This window comes from Parus major, chromosome 2 (assembly GCF_001522545.3).
Source record: "Parus major isolate Abel chromosome 2, Parus_major1.1, whole genome shotgun sequence".
NCBI lineage: Eukaryota > Metazoa > Chordata > Aves > Passeriformes > Paridae > Parus > Parus major.
Genome location: NC_031769.1, coordinates 104215751 through 104237051, shown reverse-complemented (window position 1 = coordinate 104237051; position 21301 = coordinate 104215751). Strand labels below are relative to the sequence as shown.

General features: G+C 35.9%; 1 protein-coding gene across 3 annotated transcripts in view; it reads right to left on the bottom strand.

Moving 5' to 3' along the window:
- The window catches only part of MIB1 (mindbomb E3 ubiquitin protein ligase 1), a 71533-nt gene that overhangs the window by 39243 nt on the left and 10989 nt on the right, over window positions 1-21301 (bottom strand). For all 3 annotated transcript variants that reach the window (XM_015618109.3, XM_015618110.3, XM_015618111.3), the window contains exons 3-11: window positions 20156-20285; window positions 18176-18280; window positions 10713-10779; window positions 9722-9926; window positions 8094-8277; window positions 7651-7795; window positions 6370-6503; window positions 5141-5248; window positions 1305-1502 (exon numbers count right to left, since the gene is read on the bottom strand). In XM_015618109.3, coding sequence (XP_015473595.1) covers window positions 1305-1502; window positions 5141-5248; window positions 6370-6503; window positions 7651-7795; window positions 8094-8277; window positions 9722-9926; window positions 10713-10779; window positions 18176-18280; window positions 20156-20285 — 1276 coding nt within the window. The remainder of the gene's footprint in view (window positions 1-1304; window positions 1503-5140; window positions 5249-6369; window positions 6504-7650; window positions 7796-8093; window positions 8278-9721; window positions 9927-10712; window positions 10780-18175; window positions 18281-20155; window positions 20286-21301) is intronic.

Below are 21301 nucleotides of genomic sequence, written 5' to 3'. Positions count from 1 at the left end.
AATTTCCTGTTTACAAACTAACATATGTTTATGTTTGCACTGTGAAGTGGCCACAGTAGTAGACTGCTGGCCAGTTAAATTCCAGTCATGCCTCAGTCTTACTCCCCTCTGCTCTCATTGACAAAATCATTCACCTACTCACATTTGCACATCACAGTTCCTCAGCACACATTCTGAATCTGAAAGTTCATTTCTTTCAATAGCAATTTTATTTTCCAGATGGAGTATGTTTGCACCATTCTACTGATTTTTCAACAGTAACAAAATTCTGTAATTTGAACTCAAGAAAATCCACTCTGGCTACCTATATGTTCCTATGCGATTTACAGTCGCCCTTAACTGATGTTAGCACATCAGATTCCTTATAATACCTACAGTTCAACAAATACTAAACAGGATCTGGATGGATATAACAGATCAACCTCAGCAAGATCGAGGCAGTACCTTAAAAGTTAGGTAGAAGGAGATAAATCAACAATCACTAATTAATATCCATGAAGATTTTGCTCATCTTCTTTTATGTGGATATACAGCTCCAAGAAAATCTGATTATTGACATGGCAAAACAAGGAGGCAATGTCTTATTACTGCACATCTTGATTTCCCAGGCCACTACAGCTTTTTCTGATGCAAATCTCTTCAAACTCACCCATTCTCATTTGTTTTACTAATGCAGTTGATGAAGCTGCATTCAGCAGTGTGGATACCTGCCTATTGGATAGCACAGCTCCACTCTACCTTCCAAACAGGACATTGTACTTAGGCTCCCATCACATTCAATTACGGATGAAATTCCCTGTGAAATTATGGTACGTGAGAGCCTACACATGAGGGCTTTCTAGATAAAAAGCTGAATATTTGGAAATGAATCTGACTAAATAGTACTGTCAATGATAAATCTATTTTGGAAAAGAAATAAAAGATTTCTTTCAACAAAGCATTCCACAGTATCACCAGTCTGCTAAACTGTAGCTTGCAGAAGGAGGACAGAGTTGTGGGTTACATATAGGAGTAATTAATCAGGAAGGAAAGTTAACAATTAGAAATAACTACAGACTGTGGAAATATCGATTAGTATCAACTGTCTAGAATAAACAGGTGTCAATCTAGCTGTCTAGGAAACAAACAGACTTAATAGAATTTTGGTTACAGTTGATCACATGGTGAGTTAAAGGTTGAGACAGACAACTTTACAATGTCTGTTCATTTCAATCCCATTTTCCATAGTTTTTCCATCACCTACTTCCAGCAAATCATGCAATTCAGTAGCTGAAAAGTGATCCCACACTAAAAGTTTACTTTACCTGGAGACTGGGGTGGCAGCCGAAGTCCAGTAAAGTCTTGACAACTTGCAGATGACCTTTGTTGACAGCAATATGGAGTGGAGTCTGCCTGCGCTTGTTGCGAGCGTTCAAATCTGCACTGCCTCGGTGCAAAACCTCAATCACAGCACCCTCGTCACCGAAGGCTGCGTGATGGACAGCCCTGTCTCCATCCTTGTCCTAAAGTGGAAACATTCATTTACCTGGTATATTTCACATTTCCTTTGCATTTTAAACAAGAAGATTATTTCAACTAACAACAGTCCATATTTGATGTAATAAGAAAAATAAACTACCATGATACCATTAAAATACCTAATTAAGTAATTGCTCAAACTGCAGCAATAGAGGATGAAGAATCAGTTAATATATAAACACACGTGTTCTACAACATATGATATTCTACAACATATACAACTATTGCCCTGAATCTTTGTGTGGTTTGCTCATCAAACTCAAATGGCTTCATTTGGGTTCTGACTACAAAACAACCACTGTCAAGAAAAAACCCAAACCAAAGAACCCACACAAAATCCAATGCCCGAACAGTATAACACTTATTATCCTGGGGTAGTTCTTCCTGTAACCTGAGAAGCGTTACAGATTTCAAACCACAGCGCAACACATGCGTATTTCCTTGTTTATACAATTAGTATTTATTAGGCTTTATTATGTTTCTTGGTTTTCACTTAATAAACCTTCTACGAAGGAAATTTGTGACTGATGCTGACATTAACTAGAAGTTCTGATTCTGTGTTGATGATTCACAGTGTTAAAACTCTGATTCAGTTTGTTTCAGTTTCACCCAAATTAAGAATTAAAATGTGAAAGTCAAATTTGTCAGTTTAGGCTATTTTAACACTCATAGAAGTTGACTGTACAACATGAAACATTTTAAAATATCAATCAAGTCATTTCAGCATTAATAACAGTATACAAAAAATGAAACTAAAATGGAAGTTATACATGATGAAATTACTTCCATAAGCTAGTTTCTAAGTATTTGTGCATAGTTTATATGACCATGCATTTTTAGGACTGAATTTGAAAACAGAGAAACACTGAAAAGTGTAAAATAAAATCATGAAGGATCAAGGGCTCACTGCCTCTCTTGAGCTAGCTTCTCATCAATTTGCTTCTTTGGCAACATCTTTCAAAAGTAATTTTTTTTTTATTGTATAACAAATTTCTAATATATTTTAAACCAATTCAAAAATTAGTAGCTTTTAGCATAAACTGTACTTGCACAATGAGACTAGTTATAGCATTTAAAATGGTGGAAGAAGATTTATCCCCCAATTATCAAATGCACGTTTTTGAAAACATGGATATAGTTTTCAAGATGGTCAACAGATTTTGAAAAGATACTTTTATTCCTTCCAAACCAACTCATGCTACCAAGTTGCCTTCTCAGATAGCAGGATTCCTTCTCAGGCACACCTAACATGAACGAACAGTCAAAAGAAGCCATTTGGAAGGGGAAAGGATCAGAAAGGGGTTCCTCTCTGTATTTTTCATCTGGTTGTAAGGATCATTATGAGGCAATGACTCATTACAAAGAGTGTGCCAGTACTCCTAAACTGGTTCAAGACTTGTATTTACAGAGCACTTGGTTTCACAGAGGCATAGCAATCTGTCTTCATATTTGCAATCTGAAAAGTACACCAAGACATTTATGGATGAAACCCTATATAATTACTGAATATTTTCATTTTACCATATTTTAACTTCAACAACGGCCTGATTTTATTAAGTCTTAACGTATAGAATTCCTACTTAAATGAGCAGAGGTCCAGGATCATGCAAGCCTTTTTTTAGCTCAGCATCAAAACAAATCATCTCAGGAATTAAATCCTACCCAACAGCAATAATTCATCTAGAAAAAGCTAGCAACTAGTAAATCATCTGTTCTTAAGACTTACATTTAGATATAAACATAAATATTAAAAGCACTACATTTTTATACATGCCAACAGTATAATATCGTCAGTACTGTTAATATAATAACTGTCTGCAGCGTAGAAAGTTACATATTTTTACTATGCAATATCTACATCAGGTTTTTTGAGCTATGTCAATAACCAACTATTCTCTGACTAAACAGAGGCCACTTGTAGTCTACATGAAGACATCAGAGAAAAACACAGGAGACAACAATCAGGATATGCCTAGAAAATATCATCATGAACATATATACTCTGCAGTAACGACTGAAAGCGTAAAAATGTCCGACTTAGCTATAAAGCAAGGAAAGTAAGGATTTTTAGCCATTGCTTCTATGCCTCTGACCACAACAGTGAAGTAAATGGATTACATTTTTGCTCTTTGCTTAATGGGATGACTCTTCTGAATTTTTGCATTTTATAAATAATTATGTTTACAAACATTATCTATATGTGTATATAGATATAAATATTGACAAAGAGATTACATTTTTAAAGTCTGAAAAATATAACTAGTAATCTAAAATATTATGAAAATTATTAATATTATAATAACCAAGGCAATTATATAATCAAGTGGGAATACCGCCTTCACTTAAGCAACACAGATGTGTGAAGACGGCTTTAAAAGTCAAGTAAAATCCCTGGTAATTTTTTTATGCTAGTGTGATGGCACTTCTGAAGCCTGAGCAAACATGAAATTTTTCATAATTCTAGTACTAGCAGATTACCAGGTGTATTGTCTTCAAACTGTTTAAGCAGTGTTTCTACCTATCTCTTTAAAGCCTCTAACCCTCCCTTCAGTCCACTACTAGAGTAAAATATGACAGCTCTGAACACCACAGTACAGACGAAAAGCAGTTCAGTCTAATTTTAACAGTATTTACTTTGTACTGCAGTGAAAGCACTACCTCTAACATGAAGTTACTTCACAGAACTCAGACCACAGCAAGCATGTATTGCATCAATCTAAGCCATCTTTAGAATCTAGCATGAAAAGCATTATAAATTAATGGTGTATCTGTAAATATAAAACAATTTTAATTCCAAGAATTACATTGCCTCATTGATGTTTTAACATTCTATAACTTCTGTATATCAAATACAATATAATGCTAGATGCCCAAGCATGTGAAGTTATTTTTTTGTTATGCAAACAACAACTGGGTGCACAATTAATTTCTCAGCATCCCTTTAGGCTTCAGTTTTTATTCTTAATAAATCAAATTTGACAGACGCTTCTTGTGCCTCACAAAACGAGAAATGGTTGCAATATCAGTGCATGCTGTGTAAATCACTGAGTAAAAATCAACTCAAAATGCAAATATCACAGTATGCTGATAGATAACTTTTACAAACAATTATTCTAAAAAACCTAAACAAGAGACACCCTTCCATTTTCAGTGAAGTTTAAAAAAATGGCACTGGTTCTGGAAGGAGAACTGGCAGTTTCCACCCAAAGATACTGCTACTGCCTTCTGCTTAACCTTGTTTCAGTTACAAATTGAAAGATTTCTCCTAACTCAACTTTGTATATATTAGAAGCATGGTAAGCATTTGAAGCTGAAGATGCAGCATCTGACAACATCTTTTTCCCATTCTACTGTTGAAATGAAACCAAAGGAAAGAAAGAAGGGGCTTAATTGCATCATAGCTCACATAGCTCTATTATGTTAGTTGTTACATTTCATTTAATATGAAGTGTTAAAGAATTAGATAGTGACCCTTTACTGTTAGTAGGAGTCTAATTTAGGTACACAATAAAAGCAATTTTTTCACTCTCTCTGGCATTTAAAAAGGCAAGTGGAATAGAACTGTCATGCATGTAACAAAGTTTAAGGACACACAAATCATATTTTGAAATTTTTATGTTACCTCTGCTTCTACATCCACATTCTGTTTCAGAAGCAACTTCAAAATGTCGACATGGCCATTCTGGCTTGCAGCTTGCATAGCTGTGTGTCCAGCACATTGCCCATTCACCTGCAATGTCAACACTTGCAGGTGAATTTCAAGACACACACACATACAAACCTGTGAGGCTGTTTAGCAGCAGAAAACTTAAAGCAACAGCACAAGTAACATAGTTTCAAATTAACAATTTTAAGATGCCTTTTTAGCATATATAGATCTCCTAGGTCTTGTCTATTTCATTTCTATAGTATCTAGACTGAAGGAAAAAGGAAGAAATGGATTCATAACTAATATTAAGACATTAATGATACTTGGATTAAAAACATTCATCTTTGGGTGACTCCTGTAAAAAGGCAAGATTTTTGAGAACAAGTCTCAGATTTATACCTGTCCTTTGCTCTATGGTACTATCTCAAGCAGAGGAGAAGCTCTCAGCAGCTTCTCTCGAAGAAATGACTTCTGTGGGTGGTTCTTACTGCTTTCCCTAAATGTCAAACTACCACGTTCATGTAACTTCCTTGCCAGATTTATGGCAACAACAGGAGAGAGTATGAACTCTTGTTTAGCTTAAGATTTTGTAAAATCTTAAGCTAAAAATCAGTGCTCAGAATCAAAGAAGTTCAGACTCTTAACTGCGAGCATTACAACTGCTGTAGTGAAAAAGCCTGTAACTTTAAAATATGTTCCCTAAACAAACTCCTATAATTACTAAGCATTTTCTTTTAGACTTTTCACTATTAGACAAGTTGGTAAAAGAAACCTGATAGAGAACAGATTAGATGAACTACCTTGTGAGTTAACAAAACAAACTCACAATAACAGCAAAAACATCCTGAAAAATCTACCCTCCTTCCTTCAATCCCCCTTGAAAAAAAGAATTTGAAGACTCTTCAGTAATTGTGACCGTTTGGATCTCTGCACCAACTCTGGCAGCCAGAAGTTGAAAAGTATCTTAATTCATGGCAGACTAAAGAATACAAAATCTGTCTGGCAAGAAAGTACATACAGCTCTGTGTTCACACAGCTCACACACATTTCATAGGACAACAAATGGGAGGAGAGACACTGGAAGTAGCTGTACTACTTCTCAGAAGACACACTACAAACTGGCAAGAACTACTCAGAACAGCTGCACTTCCTTTATTACTAGAGGCCCCCCAAATGAGACACTCCCAAAACAGAACACTTACATCTACATCTGGCCTCTTTAGCAAGTCTTCCACTTTAGCAACGTCTCCATTGGCAGCAGCTTTAACCAATTCTTCATTGAGATCTCCAGATTCTTGCGTTTCAAATAGTTTTTTCAATAGCTGGGACAATCTCTCTGTAATTGTTTACCAAAGGACAAAGATTACAATCCTAATTACACAAGAACAGAAAAAAAAAAACCCACCCAGCTACATTTGTTGTGTTTCTAAGGCCATGTACATAGTAATACACTAACGATCATAAAATAGCAGCTGTAAAGTTACTGAGTTTGAAATAAGAGCTGCACTCCAGTACCCTTTACACAGTGGAGACTGCCACATGAGACACTTCAGAACAAAGATGGTTGAACCACAAATAGCTTTTCTTCCACAAAATACAAGAAGGTGGGACAACATAAAGACATGAACTTATGTACACCTATAACAGACTTTCTAACATCAGGTATAGCCTGTCTTCTGTGATTCGAAACACTAAGTTGTATTACTCTTCTAGATAGTTTTATGGCCACTATACTCAGATCTTTATGGAGAAAACTCACTGTATCTATGCCTCCTTAGGAAAAAATCTAGGAAACTATGTAGAAGGTTTTCTTGGCATTAAAGCAAGTATGTGAAGAGGAAAGAACAACTAGCTATGACTAAAAAGAGGAAAAATTCTACTTTCAATTGACCTATGAAACTGCCAACATAACACAAAACATGCTGGACAGTCTTTCTGCCTTCTTGTTATTATATGTATGACAGCATGTTCAACAAAACTGTAGTGTGATTACATAGACACCAAAAAATCCCACTGTAATTAGTCACAGGATGTCTGTCTAAATTTTAAGACAAAAATTTTAAAGAAATAAATATCCTGAGTTATAACAGCCACCTGCAACAGATCCTTCGCCTGTGCCTGCTATCTTAAACCACCTATTAAACAAGGAGCCTGCTTGTTACTGCCAGTGACGTTCTCTTCATGCCTTAGTCCCTATTTCAATCTTATGTCCCTTCCAACCACTCTGAAGTCCTTACAGCAGACCTCCAAAGTCACACCTGCACTGTGACCAAACAGAAGCACCTGATCAATGTAACAACATCTCCATATTGACCCCAAGCTTTTTTCCTTGTCTTTCTTAAGTACAACTTCAATTACCTAAACTCCAAGTCTGTTATTAACCTTGCATACCAACAATGTATTAGTACCTAGTAACATTTTTTTAATTAACACAATTACTTGCCATACTGGTTATTATATTACTGGTTATTCTTCAAACTTACCACCAGATGCATTACTTATGGCAGATCCTGCTGATGCCACCTTCGAGACAGCTGCTGGATTATAGGTCCAAGATGTCCCACAAACCTCTACCTTTAAGTCACTGTCTGAATAGATCTGCTGAACCCGACCAACTTTACCTAAAGTCTGAATTCAAGAAAACATCAAATGCAATTAAAACATTCAGATTTCTAAATATTTTATTTTTAGTATTATACAAATTTTATGAAGTCCATTGTTTAACAGTACAATCACTACCACCTTTAGACAGGTTTCATTAGGCTAAACAAACTGCTACACCTGAACAAGTATTACACTGCATTTGACAAAAACTTAGAAGAAAATCCCTTTTAGACTCCTGCAGCTTACAGGTATATTACCAATAATAATCAGAAATACTGTAGAAGCTTTACTATTCTATGAATGCAAACACACAGCTACTCACAGGAAGCATTGCTTCAGCCCACTCTCCGTGACCTCTCTGAAGAAGCTTGATTCTCTCCAGGTCATAACATACTTGAACAAGATCACCCACTTGGAACTGAGAGGTACCTCCTTCTGCACCTTGAGCAGCATCTCCACTTCGGACAACATTGGCCTTGGTGAGAACAGCTGGATTAAACGTCCACCTAAAGAATGAATCATTTAGAGTAGATATAAAACACACAAAGTGAAATATATGTTTAAAAAATATCTGTTGGGTAAGTTTCTGCTTGTACGCCTACAAACTTTCTGTGATGGAAACTATGGGTACTATATTTACTGTTATCCGTTTTTTGTCCATAAACTTGCCTGTGGCTTATTAATTCATTAATTGTGGCTCATTAATTAATTTCAAGGATAATCTTCAGAGATACACATTTGTAAAGGCAATTAAGAAATATCCTGCCTAAGGGGAAGCAAGCTGACAAGTCCTGAAAGTAGCTATACTGTTGCTTTATTTTTCCAGGGATAGGAAATAACTGGTTGAAAAGCAGCAGATCCAAGTTGTTTCACAAGGATTGAACCGTCAGGAAATAGCATGGGAAGAAAACAGAATTTTGGCCTCTCCCCCAGGTCAAAAGATGCAATATTAAGTTATAACAGTACTTTTCAGTTAAATGGATATCCCAGACATACCTCATTTTTCAATCAAACTATCCTATTGGTAGTATAAATTTCACTGATTTAGAGACATTTAGCTATTTAGTCAGGGAGGAGACCACAAGACAAAGCAGCTCCTGCCACTGACTTTGCTGACATGACTGCCAGAAGAAAAGCCATTTGCATCCCTTTAGCTGGGAAAACAGCTTTGTTCTGCATTACTTTGCAATATTAACAAACATCTTGAGGGAAATCCTGAATGAACAATATACTGTTAATTCTTTCTGGACAAACTGAACAGGTCAAACTCCATATACAACTGAAATGATATTCCATTCATCAGCTACTTCTTAAAGATAAGCCTAACACTTGAGAGCAAGAGAACAGAAAGCCATGTGTCTGTATCAGATTCAAACCCCACTGTACAGCCAGGTTTGAGCCTTGTTAGCATGGATGCAGCTAAGCAAAATTCAAACATAAATTGCTATCAGGGAGTGGTTCTGGCTTGTCCAACACCTCCTATTCTTGGTTTGTATTCACATAAATAAATATTCCTTTGAAGAATAAGACTAGATATGGATCATGCCAAGGTGACTCTAGTTTAGACAAGATCCCCTCAAAGTTTGTTACCTGTCCTCTTAAACTATTTTCCTGAAAATCCACAATGAATTGCAATTACCTTGCCTTTGAAACTATTAGATAGCTTTTTATCAAAAATGAAGTTACTGCTTAAAACACTACATTTTGCAAATAAAATAGTCTAGAACATAATTTCTTATTTTGGACTCACATTTTTACCACGTGAGAGAGGCAGCAAAATTTCTACTCCCACTAAAGCATCCTCAAAGTTAAGTACTCGCTACACAGCTAGAAGGAAACCTTAATATGTTGACACAAAAGGAGAAGAGAAAGCTTCTGGCACCAAGTAATCACAAGCACTGAAGGCAAGGGAAGTTTGTTACAAGCAACAATGAAGGCTACAGAACAAACCTGTTGCCACTTGGATATTGTACTACAATGTCATGGTCCTCATCGATACCACAGACTGTTCCAGTTGTTGTTAAAGTCTCAAACATGCCATCAGTCCATCCTCCATGACCATGCTGCAAAGACTGAACAATTTCCAAGTCGAGGTCAATGTTTACAAGGTCACCTATTTGCAGCCCACCAGGGTTTCTGTTACCATTTTGCTCACCTGAAAGGGAGTAAGAAAATTTACACCATCATACTAATTTTCCAGGCAATTTAAAGAACAGAATTTCTGAGACTCACAGAATTGTTACAGTTGGAAAAGACCTTTGAGATTTTCAAGTCTGACCACCAACCTAGCACCATCACATGTTCACCATTGAACCCTGTTCCAAGTACCCTATCTACGCGTTTTCAACACTTCAGGGATGGTGATTCCACACCAATGCCTCTGCAACAGTAGTGGCCAACAAATAAAACTTTGGAACCTCTGGCAATGGAATTTTGTGCTTCTTTTTGAGTTTTCAAGGCAAGTATCAGTGACACTGGCAAATGCTAAATACTTGTGACAAATTCCACTATGGGTTCTAACTGGGATCTCAGAAACTATCATATGGTGTTAGACATCTGGACACATAAAAGCTCTGGTGTCAATAAAACAACAGTGCTTTTGTGCAAGGAGTTAGATTTATTAGATCTCTTAACATTTAAGCCAGTTCTGTAAGAATGAGCAGCAATGTTTGTTATTTCTTTAGAAATATAGTGCACAGGATACACAACACAATTTGCAACTTAATGAACACTTAAAAGCTCCCTTGCCATCCCCTTGGCACACTGACAGCAAACACAATTTAGAAAAGCACGACAATTTATCATTAGTGCACAGAAACTATACTATTCATATTTCACTAGTAAGGACAGTCCTTTTGGATGACATTTAAAAAGGAAATGGAAATCCAGACTGAGTAAAATTAATACAAATCAACATAAATTTACTACATCTTCAACTTACCTAACACAGGACAATGGTCTCTGTAGAAAGAGCCTCCTTTTGCATCTTGAACACATTTCAGGTCAGACTACGGAGAGAGATTGAGACAACTTTAGTCCTCAGTGACTGAGTCTCCAGGTCAGTGAAACTAGAACTGAAATATTTAATTAAGAAAGACTGAAAATTATGTGTACAAAAAACATGTTCCATGACGCACACAATCTCGAATACTTTCCAATCTATCAGCCGTGACATTCTCAAGACTTTAATAACCTTTACAAATATAAGAGGCTATAAAGGATGATAAATTTTTAGTTCAAAGCCAGGAATTAACACAAAGCACCTTTGCATTGTTCTAATAACTTATTTTTCCTTTAAAAAAACAATTCTGTGAACACAAGCAAGGAAACATCATTTAATGCCTGCCAGTGCTGCCCACTCTTCCCAACACTTTTTGACAGATCCATGTTTAACTTGAAGAAAACTTGTCACTCAGATTCTATAAAATGAAAACTTTTCAATTAAGAATATGCAGAAGGGTATTGCTTCAAACAAGCCAACAAAATACTACACTGAGCTAAAAATATTCTTTTTAAAGAGAAAAGTTCTAAAGCTCATCCTTCATAAAACTGTTTCATATTATGAAAAATAGAAATTTCAAGTGTGGTAACCAATTCCTGTTCATAAAACCAGAGGATTTTCTATAATTCTCCCTTCCTTCAGTTTTTTTTCCCCTGTGCAATGCTTAATTCCAAATAGCTATCATCTGCCATTGATCCTTATGAAACAATCCTAACTAAACAAAGGGCATTTTTGTGTGCAAAGTAAATTAGGAAGGAGATCAGAAACTGTAAAATGTGTCAGAATATTCTATGGCATGGGGGAGGAAGTGCAGGACAGGTGGTGGTAATGATATAATTAACCACAACTGAACAAATACTTGAACAATTCTTTCACTCATGCCCGAGATTTACTAACAGACTGTCCTCCTGCTAAAGGATTAAAATGAAATCTCAGAACTCTTTCAAATCATCAAGGCTCTGATGAGCACAACACCACCCTTGGCAACTGGTAAGCAGTCAGAAACAATACAAAATTCAGTGTATGTCCTGATCTACGAAGAATGTACCGCCACTTTGGAAAAATGATGAAGACAGCCAAAGGAAAACAATGAGATTTCAGCCGCTCTTCAAATCCCCAGAGAAACCAGAGCAAGAGCTTGCTCAGTGCGGCAGCAGAAGGCCTGCGACAGGATGCTGCCACCCGGTGGGCAGGTGCTGGGTTTAGCCCTGCCACAGACAAAGGGGCTGTGCGCACCATCCCAGATGGCAAACTCATTCAATCCCCGAATGAGGGACACTGAATGTGCCCGGGAGCACTGGGTCTCACCCACTGAATACAAGCCCTCCGTGTCAGGCAACAACCAGCTGTCTGTGAAGGAGACAAGGAGGGGTGCACATGCAAGAACTGCTGTCACATTCTTCAGAACACTAAGAATAGAGTGCAGGAGAGTTCAAAAGCTCTCCTCCCTGCCAGGCAAAATCAGGACGAAAAATGGCTTGTGTTACAGAAAGTGTTAATGCACTGAGCAGTCAGCTAAAGCCTAGCAGAAGAAACAAAATGTTCATTAAAAGGCTAATTACTATTTTACAGCTGACATTACTAGGAAGCCTGTTCCAGTATCACCAATTTTATAGAAAAAAAAACACTCAGAAACTTGCACTTGTATCTCGCCCTGCCTATGCCCTGCACACAGTTTATTTCTGGAGTATAATGATATGTTTAGTTGAAAAACTAAGTGGTAGCTTCGCATCCAACCTCAGCTTCACAACTGTCTTCCTTTCTCTTACATGATGTAGTCAATGTTTTATTGCTAAAGAATAAAACAAGAGTCTGATCAAGTTCTGATATTGCAGAAAAGCAAGAGAACACGTCTTTTTTTTTTTCTTTCCCAGAAGCCTTCAACAAAATAATGGAGTACCCAAAACATACAGAAAGATAATGACAGATACTAAGGTAGTACAAAAGAAACTTATATACTGCATATAAGCAGAGTGCCTTCGACAACCTGGCAAACAGCATTACTAAGAAAAGTACTATCGACATGATAAAGGCCTGCAAATGCCTTAAAATATTACCAAACCCAAACAAGATTCTGGAGTTTTAAGACAGAAAACTGTACTTAGTTGTACTTCAGTGCCACAAAAACTGGGTAAGCAACTACAATTTTAGTTCTAGCACTCGGCTGTTCTGTTCTCAGAAAAAGAAAATAAGCTTTGTCCTGCTCAAGTAATTTAAGTAAAAAATTAGGGATGATGGTAAGCTCCTGGTCACCCTACTCTGAGGACTGCATGGCAAGAGGCCCCCCCTAGTGCACACGGAGCAAAAACACACATGGATAGTGCCTGGATGCACCAGGCTTCGCACTATAGAGAATCCCACTGGGATTTCTAAAAGTTATGAGTCACCCTAAGACTTCAAAATCAATCAAAATAGCAGATTGTTTGGAGATGAGATGTGCTAGTGTAAGAAGGAAAGTACCAAAACAAGGGATGTTAGAATACAAGTTTTAGACTCACAATGACACCACCAGAAAAAGAAGTAACAACTGTGAGGCTGGGTGTAATGTAAATACCTGACAAAGAGAAACAAATAAGCTTTTCCACAACGACTTGATGGAGAAATTGTTTGATAATCCCCAAATAGTATTCTTACAAAAACCAAAAAAATAAGCTATAGATTTTGTAGAATTTCTGTACAATTAGAGACAGAAAGCCCAGTTAAGCAGGCAATCAGTGAGAACTTAAGGAATCAAGCATTGTAAAGCACAACTACCAGGTCAGTACTAACAGCTGATGCACATGAGCAGTGGGCAGTAATGGTTTTTGCCTACAATGAAGAACTTCAGTCTTCTAGCATCCACACTTTAACTTACCAAAAATCTGCATTCCAGCAGTATGTGACTGTATTACATAGAGATCTCACAATCTGCCCAGTCAAATGGGAAATACAGTAAATGTAACACTTTACTTTGACATACCAACCAATTATACCAATAGAAATAAACAGCAGCAATGTCATCTTCATAAAACTGCACAGAATTAGAAAATGTAGAGCAAGGCCATCAGTGCTGGCAGATGGTGTAAAAGCACCATTATCCCCGACCTTGAGAAGGAAAACAAAGCTGAAGGAGCAGCTGACTACAGAAATAACTATCAAGTTATTCCAATCAATATGGAATGCCATCCATCAAAAACAGGGAGGGAGGGTCTACAGACTTGATAAGAAAACTAGTGGTGCTGCTTGAGAAAAAAAGGAATGTTTGATCCAGATGCACTGTTACAGAACCTAACATCAGCAGCAAATACCAGGGGAGAAATTAATACTGATCTTACAGATGCACCAGCAGGAAAAGTGCCACAGCTGCAATTTTTTAAGGTAGCAATGAATACATACAGTAAAGGTCACTGTAACTCTTTAAACTTACAACAGCTTTTGGCAAGGAAATCAGCCCCTCAGAGGCAAATGGAAAAAGTTCAGTGCATGCTGCTTTGTCACCAGATTAAGGCAAGAAGAGACTGGATAAATCCTTAAGTTTTAGCTAAAAGTTTATAAGAAATACCATATTTCAAATTTCACGAACTCAAATCCTTCTCAGTTTTAAGAAGCTGGGAAAAGTGAAGTAATAAATGGAGAAGGTAGAAGATGGTAGAGAAAGTGACTCAAATGACAAAGTGTGAGACACAGAAAGAGTAGTAACAATTTCTTACAGAGAAAACCAGATCTCAGGCAAATCCTGAGTGAATCGTTTGTAACCTTACTATTTACTATAAGCACTTAAAAAAGCTTTGCATGTGTAACTTTTTTTCATAAAGGAAGATACAGTCTTCCTTGTCAGTTAATCCTTTAAATAAAATTGCAATACGATCAATAGGCACATTTCTGCTTAATGGAAATATTTTTCTTCACAACACAGAAAGATGAGAACTTGGTTGAGACGACAGGAGAAATGTAACTACATCAAAAAGAAGCAAAACAATCTACTGACAAATGCAAATAAATGCACAAGGTAAATATAAATATCTCCTTCCTCCCTGGTTTCAAAAACAACTGACCACCTAAGTTTTCTTACTGAAATCTAACTTATACTACAGGTAATGTATTAAAAAACACCTGCTGCTTGCATAAAGATGTCCAAAAATTATTGAATTTGTTTTTTAAAGACAATTATGGTCAGCACCTAAAAGAAACAGGACACTAAACTAAGAAAATACTCTTGTTGTTCCTTCCTAAGTATCTTATTTTAATTGTTGTGATGACAAGATAAATGACTAGAGGACTGAAGATCTGACTGACATTACAGATCTGACAGTTTTAACTACAGTGGAAGGCATATTTCTGTATATTTTGTAACACTCACATACAATGCCTAGTATACCAAGAAATCCACACTGCTTTTATTTTAAAAAAAAGCATTAACAAGCAATTCTTAAAATCCTCTAAAGCAATTTCAAAGAATAATTTCATGGGTATCCAAATAAAAGTTGATGAAAAGACATTAACTATCGATCACCTAGAGGCACATAATCTCAACTTCCCTTATGAACTCACTATTTGAAATTTGTGGAAAAAAAGTACACCAACACAGATGGTGTGACAATACCATGACTTACAGATCACTGTGACAATGATGGTGACAACTACAGATACTTCTTTCAGAGGCTACACACATGAAGGCACAATCCTACATAACGAGAACCAAGGAGAGGCTAAATGCAACAAAAAAAAAGGCAAGTGGTACAGAGCAAAGAAATTCTGAAAGAGAAAGATTCCTAAATAATGAAACTGATTTAGGACACTTATGTGGATGTAACTATTTTCCACTGAAAACCAAGGGAAGTTGTCAGCTTTACATCCTCAGCTCACGTGATACAAAGAAATAAAATCCAGACACAAACCCCAAAAACAAAATCACAATCTTCCCATTAATTCCATATGACCTCTATTTCTAAAGGATATGTTCCAACATTTTTAAAGCAGGTTATGTGGTTAACAGCTCAGTTTGTCTCAGGACTCTCAATACATATAGGTAAGAAATGTGATTAGAGTAACCAACCATATAAGCCAACAGTAGTTCATTCTTACTAAGGATGTAGCTAACATTTTATCTGATCTAACAGCATCATACATTTTGGGAATTTGTGGCCTGTGGCAACAGAAACTCCCAGATTTAAATGTCAGACTTCACAGAAAAATAAAAGGCAAGATGCACTTCTCAGCCACTTCATATATAAACAGTAAACACAGCAAACACAAATAAAACCTCCAAGTATCTGACCGCAAATAAATGCATGTTTTCAGACAGCACCTGCTACCCCACCAGCCAAACCTCATCCCCCCCGAGGCTGGCAGGCCAGATAGATTAATTTTGAGGACCAGATGCCGCCTATCAGCTATCAAACAAGAACACTGACTTACAATAATGAGCTGTGTTTCTTTAATCAGCTTCATTAGCATGAGTCAAGTGTTATCCATTTGCAAGTCAGGGTCTCTTCCCAGCTGTATTTACATGGGTACACACTCTTGAGGTTTGTTGATTCCACATTCTTTGGACCTTTTAAACCAATTTCCAAGTACCAAAACAGGTTTGCCACAACTTTATGTGAACTTCCTGGCAGTCTTAGCTTTATGTAACAGCACACAAATAGTAGTAAAGAATAATAATGAATTGTACACTTAACAAATTATTAATCAGTTATAAAATTAAGCATTACATTCAAATGACTCCCATAGATATCCAAGAATCCATTCTGTCTGAAGTGAAAATTGCATTTGATCAGAACACCAAAGATACAATTAGTGTCAGAATGGATTACAATCAGGTAAGCACTACTTACACAGCCTCAAATTATCCTTTCTGTACATCCACATGTATATATATTTTCTCTATTTTCCTAAATACAACATCTATATATGTACTCTCACACAGTTTAACGGGATTCTTTTTTTTAATTGACCGAATATTTGTATTTCTACAAAAGTTGTGCGAAAGGTCACCATCACCCTGTCAAATTTATAGTTGCAGTATTTAATGGAGTTTTCTAGAAATATTTAACACTTTCAGAGGTGGCAAAAGTTTGGAAACAGAATGTAGTTGATTTAATAATAATATATATATATATTTTAAGGGAATAACTGTTTCAAAGCAGAATATAACTTATCTCAAATATACTTTTTTCCTGAAGGAATCTTCAATGATTCCACAGCACTTTTACTACATAGATCAAAAATTTTAACATAGCAACTGAAGTCATAACAAACACAACAACAAAAAAAATCAGCTGATCTGTATCCTGTTCTATCCAGATCTTATAACTCTTTCTTTCCCATGTATCACAAGAAGGAAGATACCAAACATTAATTTAATGTTATACTACAAAATACAACACACATTCATTTTTGCCAGTATATAAAGAATTTTCCTTAAAACTAGAGGACACCAATGAAGCACAATTTAATACTGATTTGTATTTTATCTCTAGGATCTTAACGCATCAGAAAAGCTGACCGCACTAAATTAGTTTACTCTTTTTAAAAGTAACACTATTGTATTTACCACAAAAGTGGTATTTATTTCATTTTAAGTATAAAAATAAACTTGAAGTGAGGCTATATAAGGTCAAATAGTTTACATTCAAAAAAGTAACTGGTCATTGTCTAACATTTTATACTGTTACACATCTGACAAAATGACACTTCAATGTTAAATTAACATGATTTCCCTTTGCACAATCAAACAAAAATCATGCAGAGAAAATGCTAATTAAAATGTTTTAAGCAGTTGATAATCAAAGTAACCTTTCCTTGACCCACATTAGGATAAGAAAACCCAGCAACAGAAGGCACTTAGGCTAGAGTCTGACCCATTTTCTCTCTAAAGCTCAAGAAGTTGCTGGAGAAGCTTCAAAAGGAAACAGAAAAATTTACCACTAAAGCAAATTAAGGTCGTAATTTAATTCAACACCTTTCCATTTGCAAAAAGAAAATTGCTCTCAATAGCACTCCAAGTGTTGACAGTAATTTAAAAATTGCAAATCTTGCAGTAATCACACCAAATTTTGAACTCAGCTGAAGAGTTCAGGAGTTGAAGAACAGGGTTTTTTAAAAAGTTTGTAACTACGCTTGCCAGTCTTTTCTGAATTTTAATTTAAACACAACAGTAGCACAGAAAGATAAATGTGTGTGATGCAAATATTTACTGTGGCAGGAAGCAGCTCTTAACTTCTAGTTATTCACATTAAATAAATTCCCAGATCAGACTTACTAATACATATGCATGACCCTTACAGCTGGATTCACAATGACCTGACTACCAGCATGCAAACTGACAAAGCATATTACAAAAGCAGGACCATAAAGCACAAGTTATTCTTATTGCCCTTCCCCCTTCATGCATTTTACCCTTTGTATTCTTTTATACTTACCATGCCTTCAAAGCCAACTCTGTAAAGGTTTTTAGCACCATTGTCCCAAAGAACATATGCTGCGCTATGTGGGCTCGATGCACTCCAATCTTGAATTTCAGTTACCTATTCAGTTGTGAAAATAAGAAAATGGTTCCTAGAGCAAAGACTCAGAAGCTCAATTTGAACTTATTTATTTCTTCAGAATAATTAATGATACTGCAGTTTTACTAAACCTGATAAAATTTTCTGAAGCTGTTTTCTGCTTGATGCAAGTGGTTCCCTAGGTGTGTTAAGGTAGAAGTCTGAATATATACTCTTTATAGGCTTGTTTTTCTTTAGTATATTTGGAGGTTATCCAACTACACAAGCAGAGAACAAAATCTGAACTGCTTTGATATGTTCTTACCAGAAGCAGATTCTAACTAAGAAAAACAAGATGAAATTTTTTCTAATTGTTTCAATATGTCTGGTTTAACTTGCATTAGCCTGCTGGCTGTGCGCTGTTAAGAGACCAAGTTTTATTTGCAGAGCCATTATGTTTAACAACAGTACAAAAGGAGAGTGAAAATGTCTTTTGCTGACATCTCTGAAATCAGGAGACCATGCACCAAATTCTGAAAACACTGCCATTATTTAAAAAAAGGGAAAAAAAATCAGTTTCCAGAATTTGCTTTCACTCTTATTTATATTTATTTAAACAGTGTTTCTTCTATATATGATGTACTTCTCCTCATTTAAAAATATTTAGATGCATTTATATATGCAAAATCTATATATGCATATATATGTGTATGTATGTATGTATATGTGTGTGTATATATATATATATATATTTTCAGATGTATAGGCAAACAATCCCCCTAATACAAATTTAGTACACAAAGCAGACTGTGCAGGATAAGACTCAATTTGCGAAGTTTCAGAGATTTCAATGTATCTTGACATGGGAAGAGGTAAATAATTGAGATGAAAAAAGTCACATTTATATATCTCTTGCTTTAAGAAATTTAAACTTACTATTGCCTTTCAGCAAAATTCAAAATTAAATCCCCAGAAGTCCTAAGGCTTCCATAAATGTCTAGGATATAAAATAATCTGAACAAGAATACAAAATAGGCTAAATATCATATTCAGGAACTTTTCACTGTCCTTTAAATGCTGTTTAAGTGTATTTAAAAATAAATTTAACAAAAAAGACCAGGTCACCAAGACATAAGGGCATCCAGTTCTCAAATTTGGTGGTAAAAGTAATAGTATATTTTACAATGCCTGTTGTATGCTCATACTGATATCAAACCTTCATTAGTTCTCAAGGTAAATGGAAGTTTTAAAAGGAAAATATGCAAGAGTTATGATAAGTAACTTATCATTCCATATCATTTTCAATAAATACAAATATTTTCACTATAGCACTGCATCAAAAGCACTCCTATATTGTCCTAAGCCAGTAACACGATATCCACACACAAAACTTGCGAAGATTTTTAATTTTAAACTGGAGAAGTCCCTATAATCATTAGGTGAAAAACAAAACCCGAGGGTACCAACGCTGAAAACCAAGAGCAAGAGATACACAAATGTGCTGGCCCACAAGCAGTAAGACTACAGAATGCAGTGATTACTAGACAGGGTTACTCCTGATAGCACTGTTTTTATACCAGCTCTCTAGTAATACTGAAATAAGCTCAAGATCTTAATGTTGCTACAAGTCAATCATAAACAGACAACCACGACAAAAAAATCATAATTAAAACAATTCTGTGCTGATATTGTAAAAAAATGCAAATTAAGATGTACTAAAATGTAAAATACTGGCTATGGTAAACACACCCTCCTCTTTCTAAATGTTTAAGTATTACAAAATAAGATTAAAAAACGCCCAGCCAATTAAAATAGTAGCTTTCAGGATTGTATTTTTGCTCTACAATTAAAAGGCCACTGAGGCCATCACACGAACAAAAAGATGCAGCTTCTTATTTAAAACAGTTTTATTTTTACCTTTCCTCTACGCCCATTGCCACCATCTTGATCTTCCCATTGCCAGTCAACTCCTCGCACCACCCTGGCACCTGCAAAGATTCCTCTTGCTGTAATTTTCTTTGATTTACGTCGAGACTCCAACAATACCCTGAAGTTATTGAAAGAAGAACCCACAAATGTCAAGATAATAAAGGAAGTCCAAAACAAATCTTTGGGGATGGGAAGGAGAGCATCTTAATACAAAAATAACCCACAACTGCAGATTTCAGTGCATGAATCACACAAGCAGCACACAAGACAAAAACCCGCAATCTTCCAACATCCGATTTATTGAATATTCATAATTAGTTTTTTAATTTTAACAATTTTTCTCCAGACTTCCTAGTAGGAGCATTCATCTTGTAAATGCTTGCATATAGATCTGTATTTATATTAAGATCATTAAAGTACATGCAGAGCCATATAAACATATTTCAGTTTCTCTTAGATGCACTCTGAGCCAATACTTCTGTCCCACAACTGCCCTGTCACTTTAATTAAGAATTATGCTATTAAGAGCATCTCTTTTCCCCCCTCCCTCGGTTTTTCTACTTGCTTTTTACTGCATCTCTTGGCAAATTTAAGTCAATATTGTAGCATCCATTTTTTCACTCATATTATGCATTTTTTTTAAAGCAAACCTCTTCTTTTCCTTCTGACTTCAACAGGACTGAAGTAGATAAGTCTAAACAGAACAGTATACGATTGTTTAACTAGAAATAATCATCTCAAAAGCCACCAATTTTCATGCAACGAGACTTCTTACTTCATGCCAGGAACGTTGCCAGACAAAAGAATTTTTCAGCTGACATTCAGAATGTTTCCTGACCACTTCAGGAAATTTCTCAGCCTCCTGCTAACTTTTAACATCCAGCAGATGGCACACAAGGAAAAAGTTCAACTGTTACAATCAATGCAAAGAGAATGTGAAAATACTGACCACTTTTTTCCCTAAGAAAAATTAAAGTTATTGAAAATACAAGGTAATCTTGTTTAGAGAAACTTCTTAAAAAGTTCTCAACACCTAGAAAACTGAGACACAAACCTACACACATTACTTCATCATGCCACCCATATGATATCCCAAACTCAAAAATAAAGTAGTAAGAGCATATGTTTCCCTTC